This window comes from Mus musculus, chromosome 2 (assembly GCF_000001635.26).
Source record: "Mus musculus strain C57BL/6J chromosome 2, GRCm38.p6 C57BL/6J".
Lineage (NCBI taxonomy): Eukaryota > Metazoa > Chordata > Mammalia > Rodentia > Muridae > Mus > Mus musculus.
In genome coordinates, this window is record NC_000068.7 from 155535954 (window position 1) to 155557084 (window position 21131).

The 21131-nt window shown below is 42.2% G+C and overlaps 1 protein-coding gene and 1 long non-coding RNA gene across 2 annotated transcripts in view; one reads left to right on the forward strand and one right to left on the reverse strand.

Moving 5' to 3' along the window:
- The window catches only part of Acss2 (acyl-CoA synthetase short-chain family member 2), a 44701-nt gene that overhangs the window by 17911 nt on the left and 5659 nt on the right, over positions 1–21131 (forward strand). Inside the window, exons 3-10 of the mRNA NM_019811.3 lie at positions 13238–13329; positions 13523–13626; positions 13846–13918; positions 14150–14225; positions 14402–14516; positions 19901–20038; positions 20380–20550; positions 20825–20958. Of these exons, the coding sequence (NP_062785.2) occupies positions 13238–13329; positions 13523–13626; positions 13846–13918; positions 14150–14225; positions 14402–14516; positions 19901–20038; positions 20380–20550; positions 20825–20958 (903 nt within the window). The remainder of the gene's footprint in view (positions 1–13237; positions 13330–13522; positions 13627–13845; positions 13919–14149; positions 14226–14401; positions 14517–19900; positions 20039–20379; positions 20551–20824; positions 20959–21131) is intronic.
- Acss2os (acyl-CoA synthetase short-chain family member 2, opposite strand) lies at positions 11087–20977 on the reverse strand. The gene is made up of 4 exons (NR_040613.1): positions 20846–20977; positions 19550–19667; positions 15184–15405; positions 11087–11243 (listed from the first exon to the last, which is right to left on the reverse strand). It is a non-coding gene; the product is annotated as an acyl-CoA synthetase short-chain family member 2, opposite strand (long non-coding RNA).

The window sequence follows — 21131 nt, forward strand, 5'->3', positions numbered from 1 at the left end:
CTAGCTAGCTAACAAGCCCCAGAAGTCTTCATTTTCACCAGCATTGGTATTTCAGGAACATGCTGCTGTATCCAAGTATCTTAGTGGGGGCTGGGGATCCAAACTTGGGAAGATAGTAAATGAGTATGGGGTGTTCTGTCTGTAAGAAGGCTAGAGTGACTGGAGCCTTAGAAAGGAGAGTGAGAGAATGGCCCAAGATGAAATAGAGGAAGAGACAAGGTATGGGAGTTTGGTTTTAATTCCTTAAGTAATGGAATTGATTGATGATTTTTAGGCAGAAAACTATGAGGCTTGATTGATGTTTTTAATTAAGCATTCTGAATGATGTGTAGATAAAAAGGGGCAAGAGTGTAGTGGGAGATCAGTTTGGAGGCCATTGTGATCACCCAGGCAACAAATGAAAGTAGCTATACCTAGGTGAAGGCAAGGGGGAGGAGGAGGGAGAGAGAGAGGGAGAGAGGGAAGGAGAGAGAGGGAGGGAAAGAGGGAGCTGAGAAAAGCCATGGCACCCCTCAACAGCTTCCTTTTTTTTTTTTTAACCAAGATAAACATCTGGTTGGTGCTCCTCTCATACATAGCAGGTTTGACTTCTTATCAAGTGTTTGTTTTTTGCACAGCCTGGCTCACTAGGGTAGAATGCCCCCCCAAATGGTTCTATGAATAAACCAAATTTCCCATTCATCTTTTTTTTTAATTTCTTCTCCTTTATTTTATTTTTTATTTTTAATTTTTTAATTTTAATTTTTTTTTGGCCTCGCTCCGGCCATATTTATTTCATATACTGTCTTCAGACAGAGTAGAAAACGGCATTGAGTGCTCATTACAGATGGCTGTGAGCCACTATGTGGTTGCTGGGAATTGAACTCAGGACTTCTGGAAGAGTAGTCGGTGCTCTTAACCACTGAGTCATCTCTCCAACCCTCCATTCATCTTTTATTGGAAGGCAAAGTATTGGAGATCTTAGAGCATGCTGGGCAAGTACCCAGGCCTACCACCCATCTTCTTCCCAGTTCTTTGGTCCTATTTTATGCTTTACTTGTAGTTGTGAGAAATTAAAATCATCAATCTGGTCCTTATCCTTCTAGTAGAAAGAGAGGATCTCTGTCTTCTCTGTTAATCACTTATCAGTCTTCTCTCTCCTGATTTGCCCATATTCTTGAGTACCTGATTATTCTGGCCTTATTTGGAAGAGGCAGAGAAAGAACATGACTCTTGCCCTCTAGGTGTAATAGGAAAAGTTAGACCCATACAAGTGCAATAGAAGTTTGTATGTGCAGGATCACAGTCAGTGAGACACTAAGGAAGACAAGTGTTAGGCAGATGTCCCCAAACAGATGTGTGTTTATGCTTCATGCTTGCAGTGAATTCCTGATGCTAAATTGACTTTTCAGTTTGTTCCCTGATTACTTGCCTTTGTTGGTAGATGAATAAAATAGAGAATGTCCATTTTCAGAGGAGACATTTTCATTTAGGCACTAAGCTTTAGAAAAACAATGATACCAGATAATGTTAATAGAATAATTTATTTCTAACACTTGGTAAAAATATTAACTTCTAAAATAAAACTTAACTATGTAATGCTTTATATATTAATCCTTGAAATAAATTATGGAAACTAAAAAAAATTTTTTTAAAAAGAAGTTTGTATGTGTTATGGTGTCATAAGGAAAATGGGGTGAAAGGCACCTGAAGGGCGAAAGAAGTTTCTGTTTTGGTTGTAAGTGGAGGAAAAGGGTAACTAGAAATGATTTCTTAGAAGATATTCCTTGTAAAGGGTAGGAGTGAGGTGGTCAGTGACAGCCTCACTGAAAAGGCAATGTTCTGGTAGTCATAGCACTTGGGAGACTGAGGCAAGACTGCTGTAAGTTTGAGGCCAGCCTAGGCTTCATAATGAGTTCTACTCCAGCTTGGGCTACAAAGTGAGATCCAGTCAAAATAAATAAAAGAAGCCAACATTGCATCAGTGATTCAGAGATAAAGAGCCAGCCATGTGGTCATCTGGGGGAACAGCACTACAACACAATGACTCTGGGATTTATTGTTTTTGGCAAGCACTAAAACAACCCAGTGTATGAAGCAGAGGGAACAGGAAAGGAAGAGAGAACAAGAATATGTGAGGGACGAGATAGAAAGGGACTAGATCATGTAAGAATGAGTAGAATTGGAAGGACTTGAACTGTGACTCAAAACTGTATGAGGACCAACCTGAGTGTTCTGAGCAAAGAAGTAACACCTCTGACTTAGCGAGTGGTGGTTTTGACAAGGATAATAAAAATAATTATGAAAACATTATGTATTATATACATATATCTAAATATTTAATATTTATGGGTATGTATGTGCAGCTATGCAAGTGCCCGAGGAGATGGAGTTTTAGACCATTGTGAGCCACCTGATGTGGGTTCTGGGAATGGAACTCACAAGAACAATGTGTATTCTTAACCACTGAGCCATTTCTCCAGTTCGTGTGTGTGTGTGTGTGTGTGTGTGTGTGTGTTGGGAGCCGCCCCCACATTCGCCGTCACAAGATGGCGTTGACATCCTGTGTTCTAAGTGGTAAACAAATAATCTGCGCATGTGCCAAGGGTATTTACGACTACTTGTACTCTGCTTTTCCCGTGAACGTCAGCTCGGCCATGGGCTGCAGCCAATCAGGGAGTGATGCGTCCTAAGTGAAGGGTAACTCTCCTAAAGAGGGAGGGGGTTTCGGTTTCATTATTGAAGGGGCTTTCGTTTTTGGGGCTGGGCGCTGGGCGCTTGCCCTCCTGGCTCCCAAAGATGTAAGCAATAAAGTTTTGCCGCAGAAGATTCTGGTCTGTTGCGTCTTTCCTGGCCGGGCGTGAGAACGCGTCTAATAAGATGTGTGTGTGTGTGTGTGTGTGTGTATGTGTGTGTGTGTGTGTGATTATTGTTTTTTTGAGACAGGGTTTCCCTGTGCAAGCCCTGACTGTCCTAGAACTCACTCTATAAACCAGGCTGGCCTCAAACTCAGAGATCCACCTGCCTCTGACCCCAAGTGCTGGGATTAAAGGTGTGTGCCACCACCACTGACCCCTAAGTATTTTTTTTAACTAACAGTGGATTAGTTGGAGGGTGTACACAAGGGCTAGTTTGGAAAGACTCTATGGAGAAGATTCCCCAGAGGAGGAACATGAGAAGGACCGTGTAATCTATGTTATCTCACTAATCACATGCCTTCAGGTAAAGGGTGACTTTACTGCAGGTGAATTTCCTAATCAGTAATCAGTTAAATCTCTCACTAATGGTTCTGTTTGGTTTCCAGTATTTTAAACTTTTGAAAATTAGTTATCGGTATTTAAAATTTTAGATTCCAGACCTTTAAGGAATGGCAACATTGAACCATTGAGCAAAAGTTGATGTAACCGATTTAAGTACTAGTACTAGGTGTGTTAAGTGTAGGTACTGGATAGGTTCTTTTGCCAAAGCATGCATTGTGCTTTCTAGTTGATTCCTCTATTGTTAGCCCCAAACTAAGGCCAAATATAATTCTACACATATAGTTGCTGTCACATAGAAAACCTAAGAGAAGGGCTGGAGAGATGGCTCAGCGGTTAAGAGCGCCAACTGCTCTTCTGAAGGTCGTGAGTTCAAATCCCAGCAACCACATGATGGCTCACAACCATCCGTAATGAGACTTGATGCTCTCTTCTGGGGTGTCTGAAGACAGCTACAGTGTACTTACATAATAAAATAAATAAATCAAAAAAAAAGAAAGAAAACCTAAGAGAAAAGAAAACAATTTTCTGTGTCAAAAATTTCAGTTATGTGACCTACTTCACTCATTTACCTGGACATGATTAATTTTTCCCATTGTGCTGAGAGTCAAAACACAGGACCTTGTAAAGGCTTGAAAAAATACTCTCCCACTGAGCTACAACTCAAACCCAGTCCCTGTTAATTTTTGATCTATCAATTCTCAGTGTGGAAACAAGAGGACTGGACTCTGAGTCCTTGTACCTGTTTTTTTTGGTTTTGTTTTGTTTTTGCAAATCACCCTTTGATCCCAATCATAGCTAATAGTTTCTTTAGATCTCAAAAGTAGACCAAATTAATTGTTCTGCTAAGAGTTCAAAGATGCTAGTGGGCTTTATATCTTCAGAAAGCCAATTCTCATTCCCTTCCCGCTTCTAACCTGCCAGGGTCCCCAGCCTGGTGTCTGTGACAGAGAAAGAAGACACTGGAATGAGTAATGTACCTATATCAATAATTTATAGCTTGTGCCATAGCCAAAGAGAAGAACACACACTGGGGGGGGGGGTGCGCGTGTGTGTATGTGTGTGTATGTGTATGTATGTGTGTGTGCGTGAGTTCAAAAAAGCTGTGAACGTATGAGCTATACACATCTGTTCTCATTCATCATCTGTCTACCAAACCTTATTCTCAGTGCTACAGATATAGCAGTGAATAAGACAGGGAAGGTTTCTGCTATAATGAAGCTTATATTCCAATAAAGTACACGAATAATAACCCTGGCTGGTTAGAAGGGGGAGGGAATGAGAATTGGCCTTGTCAAGATACAAAGCCCACTGGCATCTTTGAACTCTTAACAGAACAATTAATTTGGTCTACTTTTGAGGTTTAACGAAACTATTAGTTATGAATGGGATCAAAGGGAGATTATTTCAAGTAATGGAAAGTTATATGAAAAAAATTAAAGCAGAATGATTTGGTGAAAAGTTTCTAGAGAAAGCAAGCTGTGTCTGTAGGGGGTATGTAAATATACTTTCAGACAGACCTGTGTTTGAATTCTGGTTACATATATTTATGCTTATTTGTGTATGTATGTACAGCCCCGTGGCTTTTGTAACTAGAATGTTTCTATATTAGTATAAATGGTTTTATGCAAATGCATTACAAGGGTGAGCTGGTACGTGAGTATATACACTGGGGATCTATGCAGGGCACACATGTCAGCACTCACGGAGATGTTTGAAGTTTCTGTGGCATTTGTCAGTGGGCAGCTTTTCTGCTTCTGGCATTCAGGGCCATTCGCCAGCTTCCTCTGTCCTTGTTCTGTCCCGTTTTAGTAAGCTTGCTATGCTTGGCTTCTCTCAGCCCTAGGAGGGTTAAAGCCAAGGAGAAGATAGCAACTGACTCATCGAGCCAGAAGCTGGACAGAAGCTAATAATTTCTGTGTAACTTCTCTCAGTAAGAAAAGGCCTGGCATCCTTGCCTGTCCATGTCCCTTACACTGTGAGGAAATAGTCCCGAGTTGAAATCAGAAGATCTGAGGATCTATTCTTGGCTCTGTCACTTATTATTGTGTGACCTTGGCTGGCTAGCTCTCTCTAGGTTTCAGTTTCCTCCTTCATATGTACTCTGGATAGTAAAGGGGGAGGGAGCACAGATGGCTTGTTGGGGACATTATATAGTATTGCATCTGAAAAAGGAAGAGGAACATTTTGAGTACAAGCAATGTCATGGTGAGAAGTGTGGAAGAGGCTGGGCAGATGGCTCAGTGGGTAAAGGAACTTGCCACCAAGCCTGATGACCTGGGACCCACATGATGGTATGGAAGAATCAACTCCTCTAGGTTGTGCTCTGACCTCCACACGTATACCATAGTATGTATCCCTCCCTCCCTCCAAACAAACAAACAAACAAACAAACAAACACAGAAATATAAAATGGAATTTAAAATGTGGAGGTAGGCATGAGCTTTGTATAAGGAAAGCCAGAAAGAATACACTTAGAATAAAATGTAAACTTACCACTCCTACAAGGCCCTGTATGATTGGCTGATGCATAGCTCTTGTTCTCATCTGTTACTGGCTGTATTCCAGCCACACTGAGTTCCATTCTGCTCTTTGAGTAGGCCTTAATACCTTTCTGTTTGATGCTTGCTGTGTGCAGAATATTCGTTCTAAGAATCAACATGGTTACCTATTATTGAGGTCTTAGCTGAAATAGCACTTCTCCAGGACTTCCCTAGACTCTTATCTAAAGTGGTTATCTCTTAATAGTGATCAATATATAAAATGCACATATCTTTTGGCCCTAAAATTATATTTCTAGTAATTCATTCTATGTATATATTTTCAAATGATACATGAATAAAGATGGCCATTGAAGTATTACTTGTTAAATTAATTATAACATACAAATAGTAAAGAGCATAAAACCATTCTTGATAGAGAATGGTACCAAGCCATATGTTTACATTTTTAAAAAGCAAGATGATTGAGTTATATATGTAACATTTGTTCAGTTTATCTCATGTATATAATAACTAAAGGGTAAAGCTGTACCTCAGTGGTAGAACACTTGCCTAGCATGCCTGAAGCTCTGGTTTACATCCCTATTAACACACACACACACACACACACACACACACACACACACACAAACAAACACAAACAAACAAAAAACTACCCAACTGCATGTGTATGATGGCACATGCCTATAATAGGAGCCCTTGGGAATCTCTGACAAGAGGATTGTGATATTAAGGTAATCCTGGGCTACATAGGTTTATACAGTCTCAAAAAGAAGCAATAATTAAAATTCCATCATTTATATAGAAAATTAGAATATGTAAGAATACATGGGTCGGTCTTCCACTAGCAACCTTAAGATGAAGATGTAGAATTCTCAGCTTCTCTTGCACCATGCCTGCCTGGATACTGCCATGCTCTTGCCTTGATGATAATGGACTGAACCTCTGAGCCTGCCTGGCAGCTGAGGTTCAGCCACCTTGTGGGATATGGTGCCATATATTACTCATACCTGATGCCCACGGAAGTAGCATCCATGGACTGGAAGAGGTGCTTCCTACAGGATCCTTTTAACAGGGCCGCTGGGGAACGCTACCACAGAGAGATGTTAGCCTGTGGTGGGGGCAAGGAGCCCATGCTCCTTATTCCAGGCATGCTGCAGAAGTGTCCTCCCATTGGTGACTTTGTGGATGCCCTTGTGTCGGACATGAATCTGGACTTTGAAACTTTCTTCCTGGATTCTAAATATCAGCAGCATAGCTCATGTGGATAAGAACCTTGTCACTAGATCCTACAGCTATGAAAGCTCACTCCAACTTCAGTGGTCACAGCGGAAACATTTCGACAAGCCTTAAATTGACAGAACTCGGAATAAATAGTAGGTTTTAATTACACTGTGCCTCACCTGCTTGGCAGAGTTTTAAGGACTTTTAGTGTATCTGTGAAACGCAGAAGTTTCTAATTATAGAGTACCCCCCTTCCCTGTGCGGTGGCAGTGTCCAGACTGCAGCCATTCTGTTGATCTCTTAAGTGAATGAATTAAAAACTCTGTGGAATGCTTAAAAAAGAGAGAATACATGTACATAGACATCTTTGTCTAACAAGTGAGTCCCTTGAGTAGAGTACCTTTTCCTAAACCTTACTACACCATGCTGGGCTAGACTATAAGGAGCTTATCTCTTTAAAGTCTAACATTTCAAGTTTATTTTTAAGTTTCTGCCTCCATTGGTATCCTAAGGATCTTATGAGTGACGCTAAAAGTATAGACGTCCTTTGAAGTCATTTTGGTTACTCCACAGGAGCTTTCCATACTAAGAGTGGCCTTATCTGCCTATTGTCTTAGAAAGTTATACAAAGTATCAGTAACAGTGCTTGTCAGCAGGTGCGCTGATTGGGAGATATGATTGGGAGGGACACTTATAGGTACCTTTTTATGCAGTATCACCTCACCTATATTACTTATTAAAAATCATTAAATAGCAGTAGAGAAAAGTGAGAAAATATTCTCATATCTCAATGTTCACATGTAATCATGGTACTTCCTTTGTATGTATTTGTTGTTGTTGAAACAAGGTCTCATTCTTTTAGCCCAGGCTGGCCTAGAACTCACTATGTAGCCTAGGATGACCTCAAACCTTTAGTAATCCTCCTGCCTCAACCTTCTGAGTTTCAGGATTATAGGAATATGTCTCTGTACCCAGTTTAAATTGTGTATCAGTTTTCTATCACTATATTTTATTTATTTGTAATATTTATCATAACTTAAAATTACCCTGGTATAATTGTTGATTGTATATTATCTACATGTCATTAGCATACAAGATCCACAAAGTCTGCACATGGGTTTGGCATATGGTAGTTGTTGAATAAGCAAAGAAAGAATGACAAAAAAACAAACAGGGCCAAACCTAGGGAGTCAGAGTTAGAAATTATGTTATAGAAAGTGGGTGACATGTTCACTGCTGTTGTTACTGAGTTGAAAATTATGTACAAACCTTTAATCCCAGAACTAGAAAAGCAGAGGAGATGGATCTCTGTGAATTCAGTTCCAACCTGCCTGGTCCATATAGCAGTTCTAGGGCAGGCAAACTTACATAGTGAGACTCTGTCTCAAAAAGAAAAGAAAGTAATTTTCTTCATTACTTTATTTAATTTGTGTGCCCATGGGTAAGATGTCATTCAGCTCAGACTGGCCTGAAGCAGCTAAGATGCTGTTGAGCTTCTGAGCCCTCGCCTGTACCTCCTGAGAGTAGGATCATGAGCATGAGCTGCCTGCCCATTTTATGCAGTGCTGGAGACTGAACCCAGGGGCTTTTGCATGCTAGGCAAGCCTACCACCAACTGACTATGTTCCTAGCCCCCAGAGTGTTTTTTATTTCTAAAAAAGTTACTTCTAGAATTAAAAGGTAAGTACATTCACTTCAGAAAAGCTGTTTGGGGCTGGAGAGATGGTTCAACAGTTAAGAGCACTGACTGCTCTTCCAGAGGTCCTGAGTTCAAATCCCAGCAACCACATGGTGGCTCACAACCATCTGTAATGGGATCTGATGCCCTCTTCTGGTGTGTCTGAAGACAGCTACAGTGTACTCACATTAAAAACAAAGTTAATAATCATTTAAAAAAGAAGTTGTTTTGTTCTTATAGTAAAATTTATTTGTTTGTTTGTTTGTTTGTTTAGCTAAAGGGTTTTTAGCAAAATGGCATAGCATGTAAAAGTACCTGTTACTAACCTGGTAACCTGAGTTTGATCCCCAGAACCCAAACAGGGTAGGGAAAGATCTCTGATTAACACTTTTTGTTCTGTCATCAGCAAAATAAAGATTTATAAAAACCAATCAGCCGGGCAGTAGTGGTGCACACCTTTAATCCCAGCACTGGGAGGCAGAGGCAGGCGGATTTCTGAGTTTGAGGCCAGCCTGGTCTACAGAGTGAGTTCCAGGACAGCCAGGGCTACACAGAGAAACCCTGTCTCGAAAAAAAGCAAAAAACAAAACAAAACCAATCATGTTCTGTGTAATCAAAGTAATAAGAACTATTTCAGCCTAGGATTATCCTATCCAAGGAAAAGAGAGATGGGAAAGCAGCCAGTGAGGCAGGTGGGAAGGCTCACAGCTAGAATCCCAATTCTTTGGAGTCAAGGGTCAGACAGGAGAATTGGAAGTCTGAAACCATCTGGGCTGCATAGTGAGACCCTATACCAAGACAAAGGGAAAGGGAAGGAAGGAGGGAGAAGAAAGCCAGTGAGGTGGCTAAGTAGCACCTCACTTAAGTGTTAGCAGTGCTACCCTGAGACCTGAATTCAATCCCAGGTCCTGTATAAAAGCCAGATGTGGTAGTGGACACCTTTAATGCCAGCAGTGCTGAGTGAGACGGGAGGCAGAGACAGGAGAGCTGTCTGGGAGCTCCTGGGCCAGCTAGCCTGGTACACAGCATAGTAGAAACAAAAGATCCTGCTTCAACATGGTGAAAGGTGAGAACCAACGCTGACCTCTGCATGGGCAGTATGGAATGTGGGTAGGCACACACAAGTAAATACATGAGTATTAAACAAAACCCAACAAACCCCCAATGAAAACCAGGACAAAGCTCTTTCTGCCATCTTGGCACATGTTGAGTCCTGCTAGGAATAGGATTATTATTATTATTATTATTATTTCTTCTTCTTTCTCCTTCTCCTTGTCATTGTTGTTGTTCTCCTCCTTCTTCCTCCTCTTCCTTCTCTTCCTCTTCCTCTTCTCTTCTTCTTCCTTCTCCTCCTGCTCCTCCTCCTTCTCCTTCTCCTCCTCCTCCTCCTCCTCCTCCTCCTCCTCTTCTTCTTCTTCTTCTTCTTCTTCCTCTTCCTCTTCCTCTTCCTCTTCCTCTTCTTCTTCCTCTTCTTCTTCTTCTTCTTCTTCTTCTTCTTCTTCTTCTTCTTCTTCTTCTTCTTCTTCTTCTTCTTCTTCTTCTTCTTCTTCTTCTTTCTCTTCTCCTTCCCCCTCTTTCTCCTCCTCCTTCCCTCTTCCTTCTTCTCCCACCTCCTTTGTTTTTTTCCCAAGACTGGGTTTCTCTGTGTAGCCCTGGCTGTTCTGAAACTCACTATGTAGACCAGGCTGACCTTAAACTCATAATGGTCTACCTGTCTCAGCCTTTGCCTCACAAGTGCTAGGATTAAAAGCATGTGCCCATCTTATAGGAACAGAACTTCTAAAAAGCAAATATATCTGGAATACTATGGAGTAAGACCATTTTTGCTAGCTATAACCAAGGTTTCTAGAACCAAAGAAAGCACTCAACTCTTCTTAAAATCAATAATAGTTATGCTTGGGATAAAACTGGATTTTATCTAGGTAAGAGTTGTGCTTATCACTGGGCAGTGGTGGCACACGCCTTTAATCCCAGCACTTGGGAGGCACAGGCAGGCGGATTTCTGAGTTTGAGGCCAGCCTGGTCTACAATGTGAGTTCCAGGACAGACAGGGCTATACAGAGAAACCCTGCCTCAAAAAACAACAAACAAACAAACAAACAAAAAAGGAGTTGTGCTTATGTATATAAAGCAAAACAAACTGAATAAAACCAGAGTAATTTGGCAAAAGGTAGTTGAGGCTCATGGAAACAATGGCGTTGTTTGTGCCAAATTCCAAAGCAACTTTACTACAAAGGTCACTGGACACAGAGTATGTTGTACCCCTCACAGATGTAAATAAATAAAAGTGGGCTTGTGCTTTTGTTTAAAAGGAGGGGGGAAATAATCAAACAGTATTTATAAGGACATATGTGTAGCACTTGATTACTTGGATTTAAGATCTAGTCTTCATCTCCAGAGTGTTGGGACAAGAGATGTGTTCCAATGAATGCCTGCTTTCATTGGGGTCTTTTTAAAAATGACTCTTTATTTCCCACTCCCCCTACAACCCACATTTTCTGGCTTGGATTGCCAAGGGCCTCTCCCATGCCAGGCGAGGGTTGTACCACTGAGCCTTGTCCTCAAGTCCAAAGGTAGTGATTTTCAAATTTTTTTTTGTCCCAGCTGTAATAAAGAAGCAGATTCATAATGTCATGCTTCAGTGGGTAGCTCTACACCCATGCTCATGCAGATGACCCTAGTTAGATTCAGTGGGTCACAAAACAAAAGTGGATGACATAAAGTGGAAAGGGAATTAATAGGAAAGAAAGGTGTCAATACTAGTAGGAGGGGTGAATGTGGTCAGAATGTATTTTGTACCTCTTCAAATTGTCAAAGAACTGTGCTTGTGTGTGTATGTGTGTGTGTGTGTGTGTGTGTGTGTGCGTGTGCGTGTGCGTGTGCGTGTGAAGCAGATTCTAGGGCTGATAAATGTCTCAGTGATTAAGAGCAGTGGCTGCTCTTCCAGAGAACAAAAGTTCCAATTCCCAGCAGTCACATGGCAGCTCATAGTCCTTTATAACTCCAGCAGGACCCAATGCTTCTTATGACCACTGAGATCACCAGGCCATCACATAGTGTCCATAATACATGCAGGCAAAACAGTCATATACATAAACTTTTAAAAAATTATTTTAAAGCAGATTTTAAGATGGCAAGATGGCTCACTAGATAAAGGTGCTCGCTTCCAGGCATGATGACCTGAATCCCCTGTACCCCCATGGTGAAAGGAGTGAGTGAGTGTGTGCATGTGTGCTTGTATGTGTGCACACACGCACGTGCGTGCATACACAAATAATTAGATTTTGTATTCAGATTCAGTAGGTCTGAGTTGAAGTCTAGGAATCTATATTCAAATTCCTTAGGTAACAGGGCAAAAGTAATGTGAAGACCCTATTCTAAATATCAAGATAATATCTTTCCTCCACTCCTTTTTTTTCCTATAGTAGCTCAGTCTGGCCTCAAGTTTATGATCCTGCTTTAGCTTACTTAGTGCTGGATTACAGGCATGCACCACCATATCTAAATACCACAGCAGTTTCCTCATGTCTTTTTTGAGAAAGGTTTCATGTAGCTCAGACTGGCCTCCAACACTCTAAGTAGCCAACAATGACTTTGAATGCTTGATCTTTCTGCCTTCACTTCTCAAGTATTGAGAATGAAGATAACTGCCATCATACCTCTGTCTGTCTGTCTGTCTGTCTGTCTGTCTATCTATCTTTCTATCTATCTATCTATCTATCTATCTATCTATCTATCTATCTATCTATCTATCTATCTATCTATCTATCTATCTAAGACAGGGAATCACACTATAATCCTGACTGGCCTGAAATTTACTATGGAACCCAGGCTGGTCTTGAACTGGAGACAGGTCACTTGAGAACTTCCTACCTTAGCCTCCCGGGATATTATTGGATATTACTCCTGATATTACAGGAGTGAGTCACTATACAAGATTTTAATTCAGTCTTGATACTTTGCAAAGTTATATCTTGCTGGACCTGGTGACACACATCTTTCGTCCAAGAGGCAGAGGCAGGCAGTGAAGAGTTCCAGGCCCCAGACTCTGACTCAGTATTGACAACAACCAGGTGCACCTGTTGCGTGCTTTCTCCTTAATGCAACCCTAGGATAAAAGAGAAGGCCTCATCACTCCGTTTCATTGACCAAAAAATACAACTCAGATATAGACAGTACACTTTCAATCTTATAAAATTAGCATATGTTGAGCGGGCACAGTGTCTGTCCAGTGAGTTCATGTTGTGGTAGGGGACTGGAGAAACTCTTCCAGAGGATCTGGGTTCGATTCCTAGCATTCACGTGGCAACTTATAATCACCTGTAACTCAAGTGTCAGAGATCCAGTGCCTTCCTCTGGCCTCTGGTGGCAATGGGCATGCAAGGTGATACACATACATACATTCAGAGAAAACACTTATACATAAAAATTTTAAAATTAGTTAATTAAAAACTTTTAGAAAGATGTAGCAGAAGATTCATTGACAAGAGACTGTCAGGCATTGGTATGGGCAGTTGGAATTTTGTGACTGCTCCTGTCTTATTTATAAGAGAACAGAGATGTATCCCTAATTACTGATTCTTTCTGGTGTATTTCAGGGAGGGCAATGAGCCAGGGGAGACCACCAAGATCACATACCGTGAACTCCTGGTCCAGGTGTGTCAGTTCAGCAATGTTCTCCGTAAACAGGGTGAGTATGGAGTATGGGCGTGGGAGAAGAACTAGAGGACCTAACCCTGAAGTTTCTGGGGAATTGGTGAGAAAGAGGACAAGAAATGGATGGATCTGGTAACAGGGACAGAAAAAGTTAGCTGGGAGGGGCCATCTGAGTGGGAGAGAGCAAGGAAAGGCCCATGGTCTCTGTTGTGTCTTTTTTCCTCTAGGCATTCAGAAGGGTGACCGAGTGGCCATCTACATGCCTATGATCTTGGAACTTGTGGTGGCTATGCTGGCATGCGCTCGCCTTGGAGCTTTGCACTCCATTGTGGTAGGAGCTTGGGCTGGTGAAAGGAACCAAGGGTGAGGGACAGGGTTGTGGAGAAGGACGGTGACCTGGATGGAGAAGGATCATTAATACAGGTCTAAGTCGGTTCTTCAGTATCTTCTGGAACCCTGTTGTGGAGATGCTGAATTTTATGAGCACTTCCCTTCCTTGGTCACTCACCCCAGTCCTCCCCTCCCCCTCAGCTTTTTTCCCCTTCCCTAGTTTGCAGGCTTCTCTGCAGAGTCTCTCTGTGAAAGGATCTTGGATTCCAGTTGCTGCCTGCTCATCACTACAGGTGACCAATTCTTTCACCCTTCTCCAGTCTGCTTGTTGATTTGGGGCTACTTGGAATGGAGGGTAGGGACCGCTTGCCTGCCTTCTCATCCTACCTCAGCTGACTCTGTCAGCCCAAACCATCTGGGAGAACCAGAGTCAAGAGGCCTATTCAGGAAGGGCCCTGTGGCCATTGGGCCCACTGGGGAGCATGGTGTGTACTAAGGCCTGGAATGTTTATTGCTCCCCAAAGATGCCTTCTACAGGGGGGAAAAACTTGTGAACCTGAAGGAGCTGGCTGATGAGTCCTTGGAGAAGTGCCGAGAGAAGTAAGTTTGCTGACCTACTGGCTGCTAACCTGGCTAACAGGATCTTTCTCCACTGCCAGCCTTCCTTTGTCCTTGCTATCTACTCCTAGAGGGGCATGGGTGCATCTTGTCAACTTTTTTTAGCCAAGCAGGCCAATACTTCAGCATTTCCTTTTCACCTTTTCTTTTCTTTTCAGGGGCTTCCCAGTGAGATGCTGCATTGTGGTCAAACATCTGGGGCGGGCAGAGCTGGGCATGAATGACTCCCCCAGCCAGTCCCCACCAGTTAAGAGGCCATGTCCAGATGTCCAGGTGAGTCTGACACTATTGTTACTCACCTATGGGCTTTAATTCCCTCTCTTCCTATCCAAGAATTCCCTTCCACACTCCTTTTTGCTTCTTCATCATAATGCTGAGATATAGGAACAATTCCAGGAAAGCTTCCTCTAATAGGGCTGGCTGAGAGCAGGGGGTTTTGACCTTTAGTATGGGTAGAGAAGCCTTTGGGCTTTAGGAATTTAGCCTGAAAAGCTGTGAAGGTTGACATGCACAGGGGACCTTAGGGTTTAGGCTTGGGCTTGGGTTAGAAATGTGCTGACTTGGGTGACTGTATGTACTCATCCTGATTGAATTATGACTTGAATGAGCTACATTTGTGGCTTTGGACCCATTACTTCTGCTGAAAGCTATAGGAAAGTCCCGTTGACAGCTTACAGTTCTGAGTGGCATAGATCTATCGATTCTGGGTGCAGAAGGATAGAGGATTACTTAGATTCTTTGATTTGGATTATCTGGGTAGTGTTGGGGCTAGAGAGGCTAGCTAGTATAGGACTAGTGAGACTGGGGAGCCCAATCAATATTAGAAATTTTGTATAGAATACAGGTGAGAAAAATAGAGGCTGAGGGGACTAGTGAAAGGGTAGGCTGGGGAGAAAGAAGGCAACTAGGGGTTTAGGGAACACTCACCCTTCCCTTTCACCTCTATCCTTGGACCCTGCTCATCAGCCTTTCCATTCCATGGGCTCTTAACAGGGTAAGCTGAGAGAGAAATCCAAGTGCATCCGACCCCAGGTATCCACTTCTTCACTGCTCTTGAACACTGCTTCTGTGTGCTTGCTCATCTGTTCTCTGTCTGTCTGCTCCACTGAGTTTACTGCTAGAGCTAAGCCTGGTTCCTTTGTTCCTGGGCCCCTTGATGTCCCTGTCATTCAGAAGGGTTGTAGAATCAAATGTCTGGTTTTGCCTTTGTCGACTCACATATAGCAAGGGTATCAGAGTTAGCAATAGACATCAGTTCACTCTTGCCACATAGATCCTTTGCAGGAGAGAACACTAGGTGACCTTTCAGAAAGCATATGCTATGCATTTAGCTGGCCAGAGGATAAAGCCAGGAAAGACAGGAAGCGTTTAGAAGAGGTACAGGCTCTGATCTTGGGATTTTCCATCAAGTGGAAAGTTAGACCTATATGGCAAAAGAAAAGGAAGTTTTGTATGGGACGCAGAAAAGGGATTCCTAAATACATTTATATGCAACTTGGAGTTTATAAACCATGCATCACTCTGACATAATTAAGTACTAAATTCAACAAAAGTCACACTGTAGGTGGTGCTCAAAACAGGTTAGTATAGAGCAGTGGCTTGGAGTTCAGAGGCCAAATTTTAGTTGTATGATTTCAAACAAATCCTGTCTCTTCTTGGACTTCACTTTATAAAAAATCATGATAATGATTAAGCAAAATATAGTTCCCACCCCTAAAACAAAATATAAAGACCACTGTTCTGTGAGCATCACAGGTTACTTTGAGTCTTCCATGTCTGACTTCTTGTGCTGGGTACATGTAAGCTCTTACTCTGATGGCACACAGACCTAGTTTCTAGGAAACTGTTTTTCTCACAAAATTTAGTCAAAGCCCAGCAATGGGAATACATGCCTTTTTATTCCATCACTGGGCAGGCAGAGTCATAAGGATCTCTGTGAGTTCAAGACAGTCTGGGGCTGGAGAGATGCCTCAGTGGTTAAGAGCACCAACTGCTGCTCTTCCAATGGTCGTGAGTTCAAATCTCAGCAACCATAGGGTGGCTCACAACCATCTGTAATGAGATCTGATACCCTCTTCTAGGGTGTCTGAAGACAGCTATAGCAAGCGAGCAGGGTTGGAGAGAGAAAAAAAAGGGGTTGAAAATAGATACAGTGTACTTACATATAATAAATAAATCTTTGAAAAAAATTAGAAATAAAAAAAAAGTCTGCTCTACATAGCAAGTTCAGGCCAGACAGGAAGGAAAGAAACAAAAACTAAATGAAACTTTTTTTTGAAGAGGTAACAAATGGTTTAGAATGGAGGCCACAGAACCAGACTAGGCTCAGATGTTGTCTCTGCCACCTGCTACAGTGGAAGCTCAGTGGCAACTTGGACTCTCTTGCTTCAGTTTCTCTCTATATAAGGGAAAGACAGTAACTGCATCTCATAGGATTTTCTCTCTCTATATATGTTGTTTGTAGTAACTACTCAATATATGTTAGGTGTTGTCACTGTCTTAAAACATCACACTGGCAATTTCTAGAAGGAAGACTGGGCTAAATAAATCCAAAACAATACAACAATCACATTTCCTTATAACTCAGCCTCAAGCAGCAAAGGTGTTTTTATTTTGGGGGGAATGAAAGTAAAGTCAGTCACATAAACAAAAAATAAACCCAAAACAAACAAGCAAACAAAAACAACAAAGAAAATTCAATTACTCTCACAAAGTTCAAGTTTGTGTGAAAGCTTCATTCAAAGCTTAGAAGCCTTGGTAGGGCCTCCAGGCCCCTGCCTTGTTCACAGTCTTCAAAAGAGGCCTGTGTGGTACAGCTGTCCTCAACCATACCACCTACAGACTGCACACTCCTCTCATAGACCTGGTAATCTCTAAGACTGTTCTGGCCCCAGGACAAGGACCAACTCCTCAGTTTTTATTTTAGAAAACCCAGCCCCTTTCCTTTCTCAAGGCCATGGATCTCTTAGGTACACATTCACAAGCAATGTTTGTTTCACTAACAGCTCATTCTGCTTCCTGGTTCTCACTATCAGCTCCACAGTTAGAGCACCACACCTACTCCACCACTCCCTCAACCCACCCCCCACACAGACACCCACAAAGGAAACAGTGTTTAAGACTAAACAGTCTCTCATTGCCAAACCACAGTATAACTGTGTCTTACCCTATGACAATTCAATGTACTATAAACCAGCACTATTTATAAAGAATATTGACATAGTTCCACTTAAAAGCATTAAAGCCCTCAGCTCAAACAATCATTTGACAGGAAAAAGGTATCCATACGGCAGTGTACACATAAACGTATATAGATCATCCATTTAAAGATAAGGTACTTTATGTTTTCTTGTGCTGAGGCGACTTTTCTGTCATATCCCCACACATATCCCCAGTCCCTCTAAAACAGGATCTCACTCTGTTAGTTGCAGCTGACCTGGAACTCCCTATGTTGACCAGGCTGGCCTCAAATTCAGCATGCCTCTGCCTCCTAAGTACTGGGATTAGTGGCATAAGCTGCCCTACCCAGCTTCACTTTTAGATAATTTTTATAATGCCCATATTCCAGAAATTTCAAATTCTCTTGAGTAAAGGTCAGGTGATACAGAAAAATAGGAGTGATTAGAGAGCCATGTTCTAATTTATCAAGGTATATGTCTGACACTTTGGGGATTATTTTTTTGTGGGGGATTATTTTTCAAAAACAAATATTCACATAACAATATGGGTATATGACTATGTATTAGAAAAAGGAATTTATATAACATTGCTATTACCAGTCAACCAAGGCCATTGAACATTGCAAGAATCTAGTGGAAGCAGATGTAATTGAATATCCTTGTAATCCTACCACTATGGATGCTGAGACTGGAGAATTGTAATTGGAAGCAAGCAAAAGACCTTGTCTTAAAGTAAATTAAAAATAATTTACTGACTGTGGAAGGGCTTTAAGGTAGATAAAGAAAATCCTGGGCTGGAAAGAAAGCTCAGAGGTTAAGAGCATTGACTGCTCTTTCAAAGGTCCCGAGTTCAAATCCCAGCAACCACATGGTGGCTCACAACCATCTGTAACAAAATCTTACTCCTCTTCTGGAGTGTCTGAACACAGCTACAGTGTACTTACATATAATAAATAAATAAATCTTGAAAAAAATGAAGGAAGGAAGGAAGAAAGAGAGAAAGAGAAAGAAAGAGAAAATCCAAAATATTTCTTACCATCTAACCTTTTCCCCAGTGGTCATTGAACATACCTCTAACCTTTCTGACTTTAGGTAGTCTCTCTTTCTCTACTTGCAACAATCATATGTCTCGACATTTCCAAGATTCTGTCAGACCTTTATGGCAAAAGGAACTCTCCTTGTTTACAACCCCTCAAGGGGCTAGAGAAGTGGGTTATTAATAAGAGCACATGCAGTTCTTGAGGGGAACAGGGCTCCAAGCACTCACATCAAGTGGCTCACAATCACCTGTAACTCCAGTTCCCAAGGAAGCAAAACCCTCCTCTTGTCCAGGCACCTGCATTTCCATGGCACTCCAACATGTACTCAACATCCATATACATATGCATAAGTAAGAAAACAGAAAAATGAGTGACTTCCTGTGGTTATGTGGGTAAAAGATTGAACTCCGATATAATTTTTGAGACATCATAGGAATCAAACTTCACCCAACAGAGTTTAAACTAGATTAGACTAGAAAAAAAAAAAAAAAAACTAGTTTTCAAACATAGTCAGGAAAAGAAAATAGTTTCAAAGGAGAGGTGAGAGACTCTTCAGGATAGCAGATCCTGAAGTCATTATCAAAGGCAATCAAGCATTGTAGGCCATCCCTTTCCTGAGAGGAATTTACCTTTTGCTTCTCTACTAACTTGAAACAAGACTTCCTGCTGAGTGGAGCCTGTCTTAAGTGGGAGCTGCTATGGGAAACTCCATTGGTTCTACTTTGATAAAGACACAAGAGAGAAACTCCTGGGCGGGAGGCTTCTAAAAACATAGGAAAAAATTCCTGAACCCAAATCTGTTCTCTTGCTATTAACAGAATTAAGCTCTCCTCACCTGTAGGCAGTGACTAATTTTGTTTTTCTGAATTGTGTGGTTGTTTACATTCCTGCTGATGTGCCACCAGTCCAATAGTGTGTGTATGTGTGTCTTCAGGCTGTGTATGCCTAGTTATTTATCCAACAAAAATGTCTTTTGAGTGTCGAATACATTACTAGGTGCTAAGGCTGTGGGGGAAATACAGCTATGCCACCACCTTCCTAGAGGTCCCTGACTAGTTGGGGAAAATAATAATCAAGAAGAAAATACCTGAAAATATGTGTTGTAGGGAATAAACCAGGTGTGATGAATAATAACAACAGGAGGGATGGGGGTGTCAGCTACTGTTCAGGGGAGTCTTCTAAGAAGGTAGCATTTGAGCTGAGAGCTGCAAGACACGAAGGAGCCAGAAAGTGGCATTCTTCAGAGTAAGCCAGGTAAGCAGGAGTCTGGGGTAGAGGAAGAGCGAGAATGGCAGAGTGATCAGTTCTCTCTGCCCCATTGTACCCATGAAGGCCCCTCCCTTTCCTTTACCCCTACATGTAGGGCCTTAACCTCCAGGTACCAGGTAGGCTGTCCCTGCCTCACAGTTCTTCCCTGCCCATTCCTGTCTTCCCCCAGATCTGCTGGAACGAAGGGGTTGACTTATGGTGGCATGAACTCATGCAGCAGGCAGGAGACGAGTGTGAGCCTGAGTGGTGTGATGCTGAGGACCCACTCTTCATCTTGTACACCAGTGGCTCCACAGGCAAACCTAAGGCAAGTGTGTGTGTGTGTGTGTGTGTGCATGTGTGTATGTAAAGGTGAGAAGCGAGTCTCCAAGGAAGCTTGGAGTGACCAACAGAAACAGTAGAATGAGTACTGGGAATTCGAGTGATAATGGGTGACTCAGATACACAACCTAAGAATGTGAGTGCTCAGTATACTTATGTGACATCAGGGTGTGGTAAAGGAGATTGAAGCGAGACAGATGCTGTGAAAGGGCATTGGAAAAATTAAAATCTTTAAGAAGGATCTTTTTCCAGCTCTGTGCAGGCTCTATTTGTTGGTCAGTAGAGGAGGACACACAACCCCAGCCTGAGGCCCCATTCTCCCCACAGGGTGTGGTGCACACAATTGGAGGCTATATGCTCTATGTGGCTACAACTTTCAAGTATGTGTTTGATTTCCACCCGGAAGATGTGTTCTGGTGCACAGCAGACATCGGCTGGATCACTGGTCATTCCTATGTCACCTATGGGCCACTGGCTAATGGTGCCACTAGTGTTTTGGTGAGATGGGAGCTGGGCATAGACAAAATTCTCCTGGGTGACCATTTCCCAAAGCTTCTTAGTCTAAAGAAGGGAAACTTATACAGGAACCCACTTCCTGGAGAAAGAGGAATTTTGAGGGGTTGTGTATCCTACTACGATGTTTCTTGACTTGTGTGGTCAGAGGGTAAAGATACAGTTGGTCATAAAGGGTGAATCCTGAACGTGAGGGAGTGGTAGGGAATGGAAAGACTATTGGGAAGAGCCCAAAATAACCAGATCTCATTCGGGTCAGTTTGAGGGGATCCCCACATACCCAGATGAAGGGCGCTTGTGGAGCATTGTGGACAAATACAAGGTGACCAAGTTCTACACGGCACCAACAGCCATCCGGATGCTCATGAAGTTTGGAGATGATCCTGTCACCAAGTAAGACCCTTCCCCATCTGTTGTCCCATAGGTGTCCTTCAGAGCTGAGCACGGTCCTTTGTGATGTTTTCTTCTATTGTCCCAACTTCCTGGGATAGGGGAGGGGCAAAGGAACTCTGACTGCATGTGCATTTTGGCTCCTAGTGGTTCTCAGAATTTTCCTCTCTTCCACT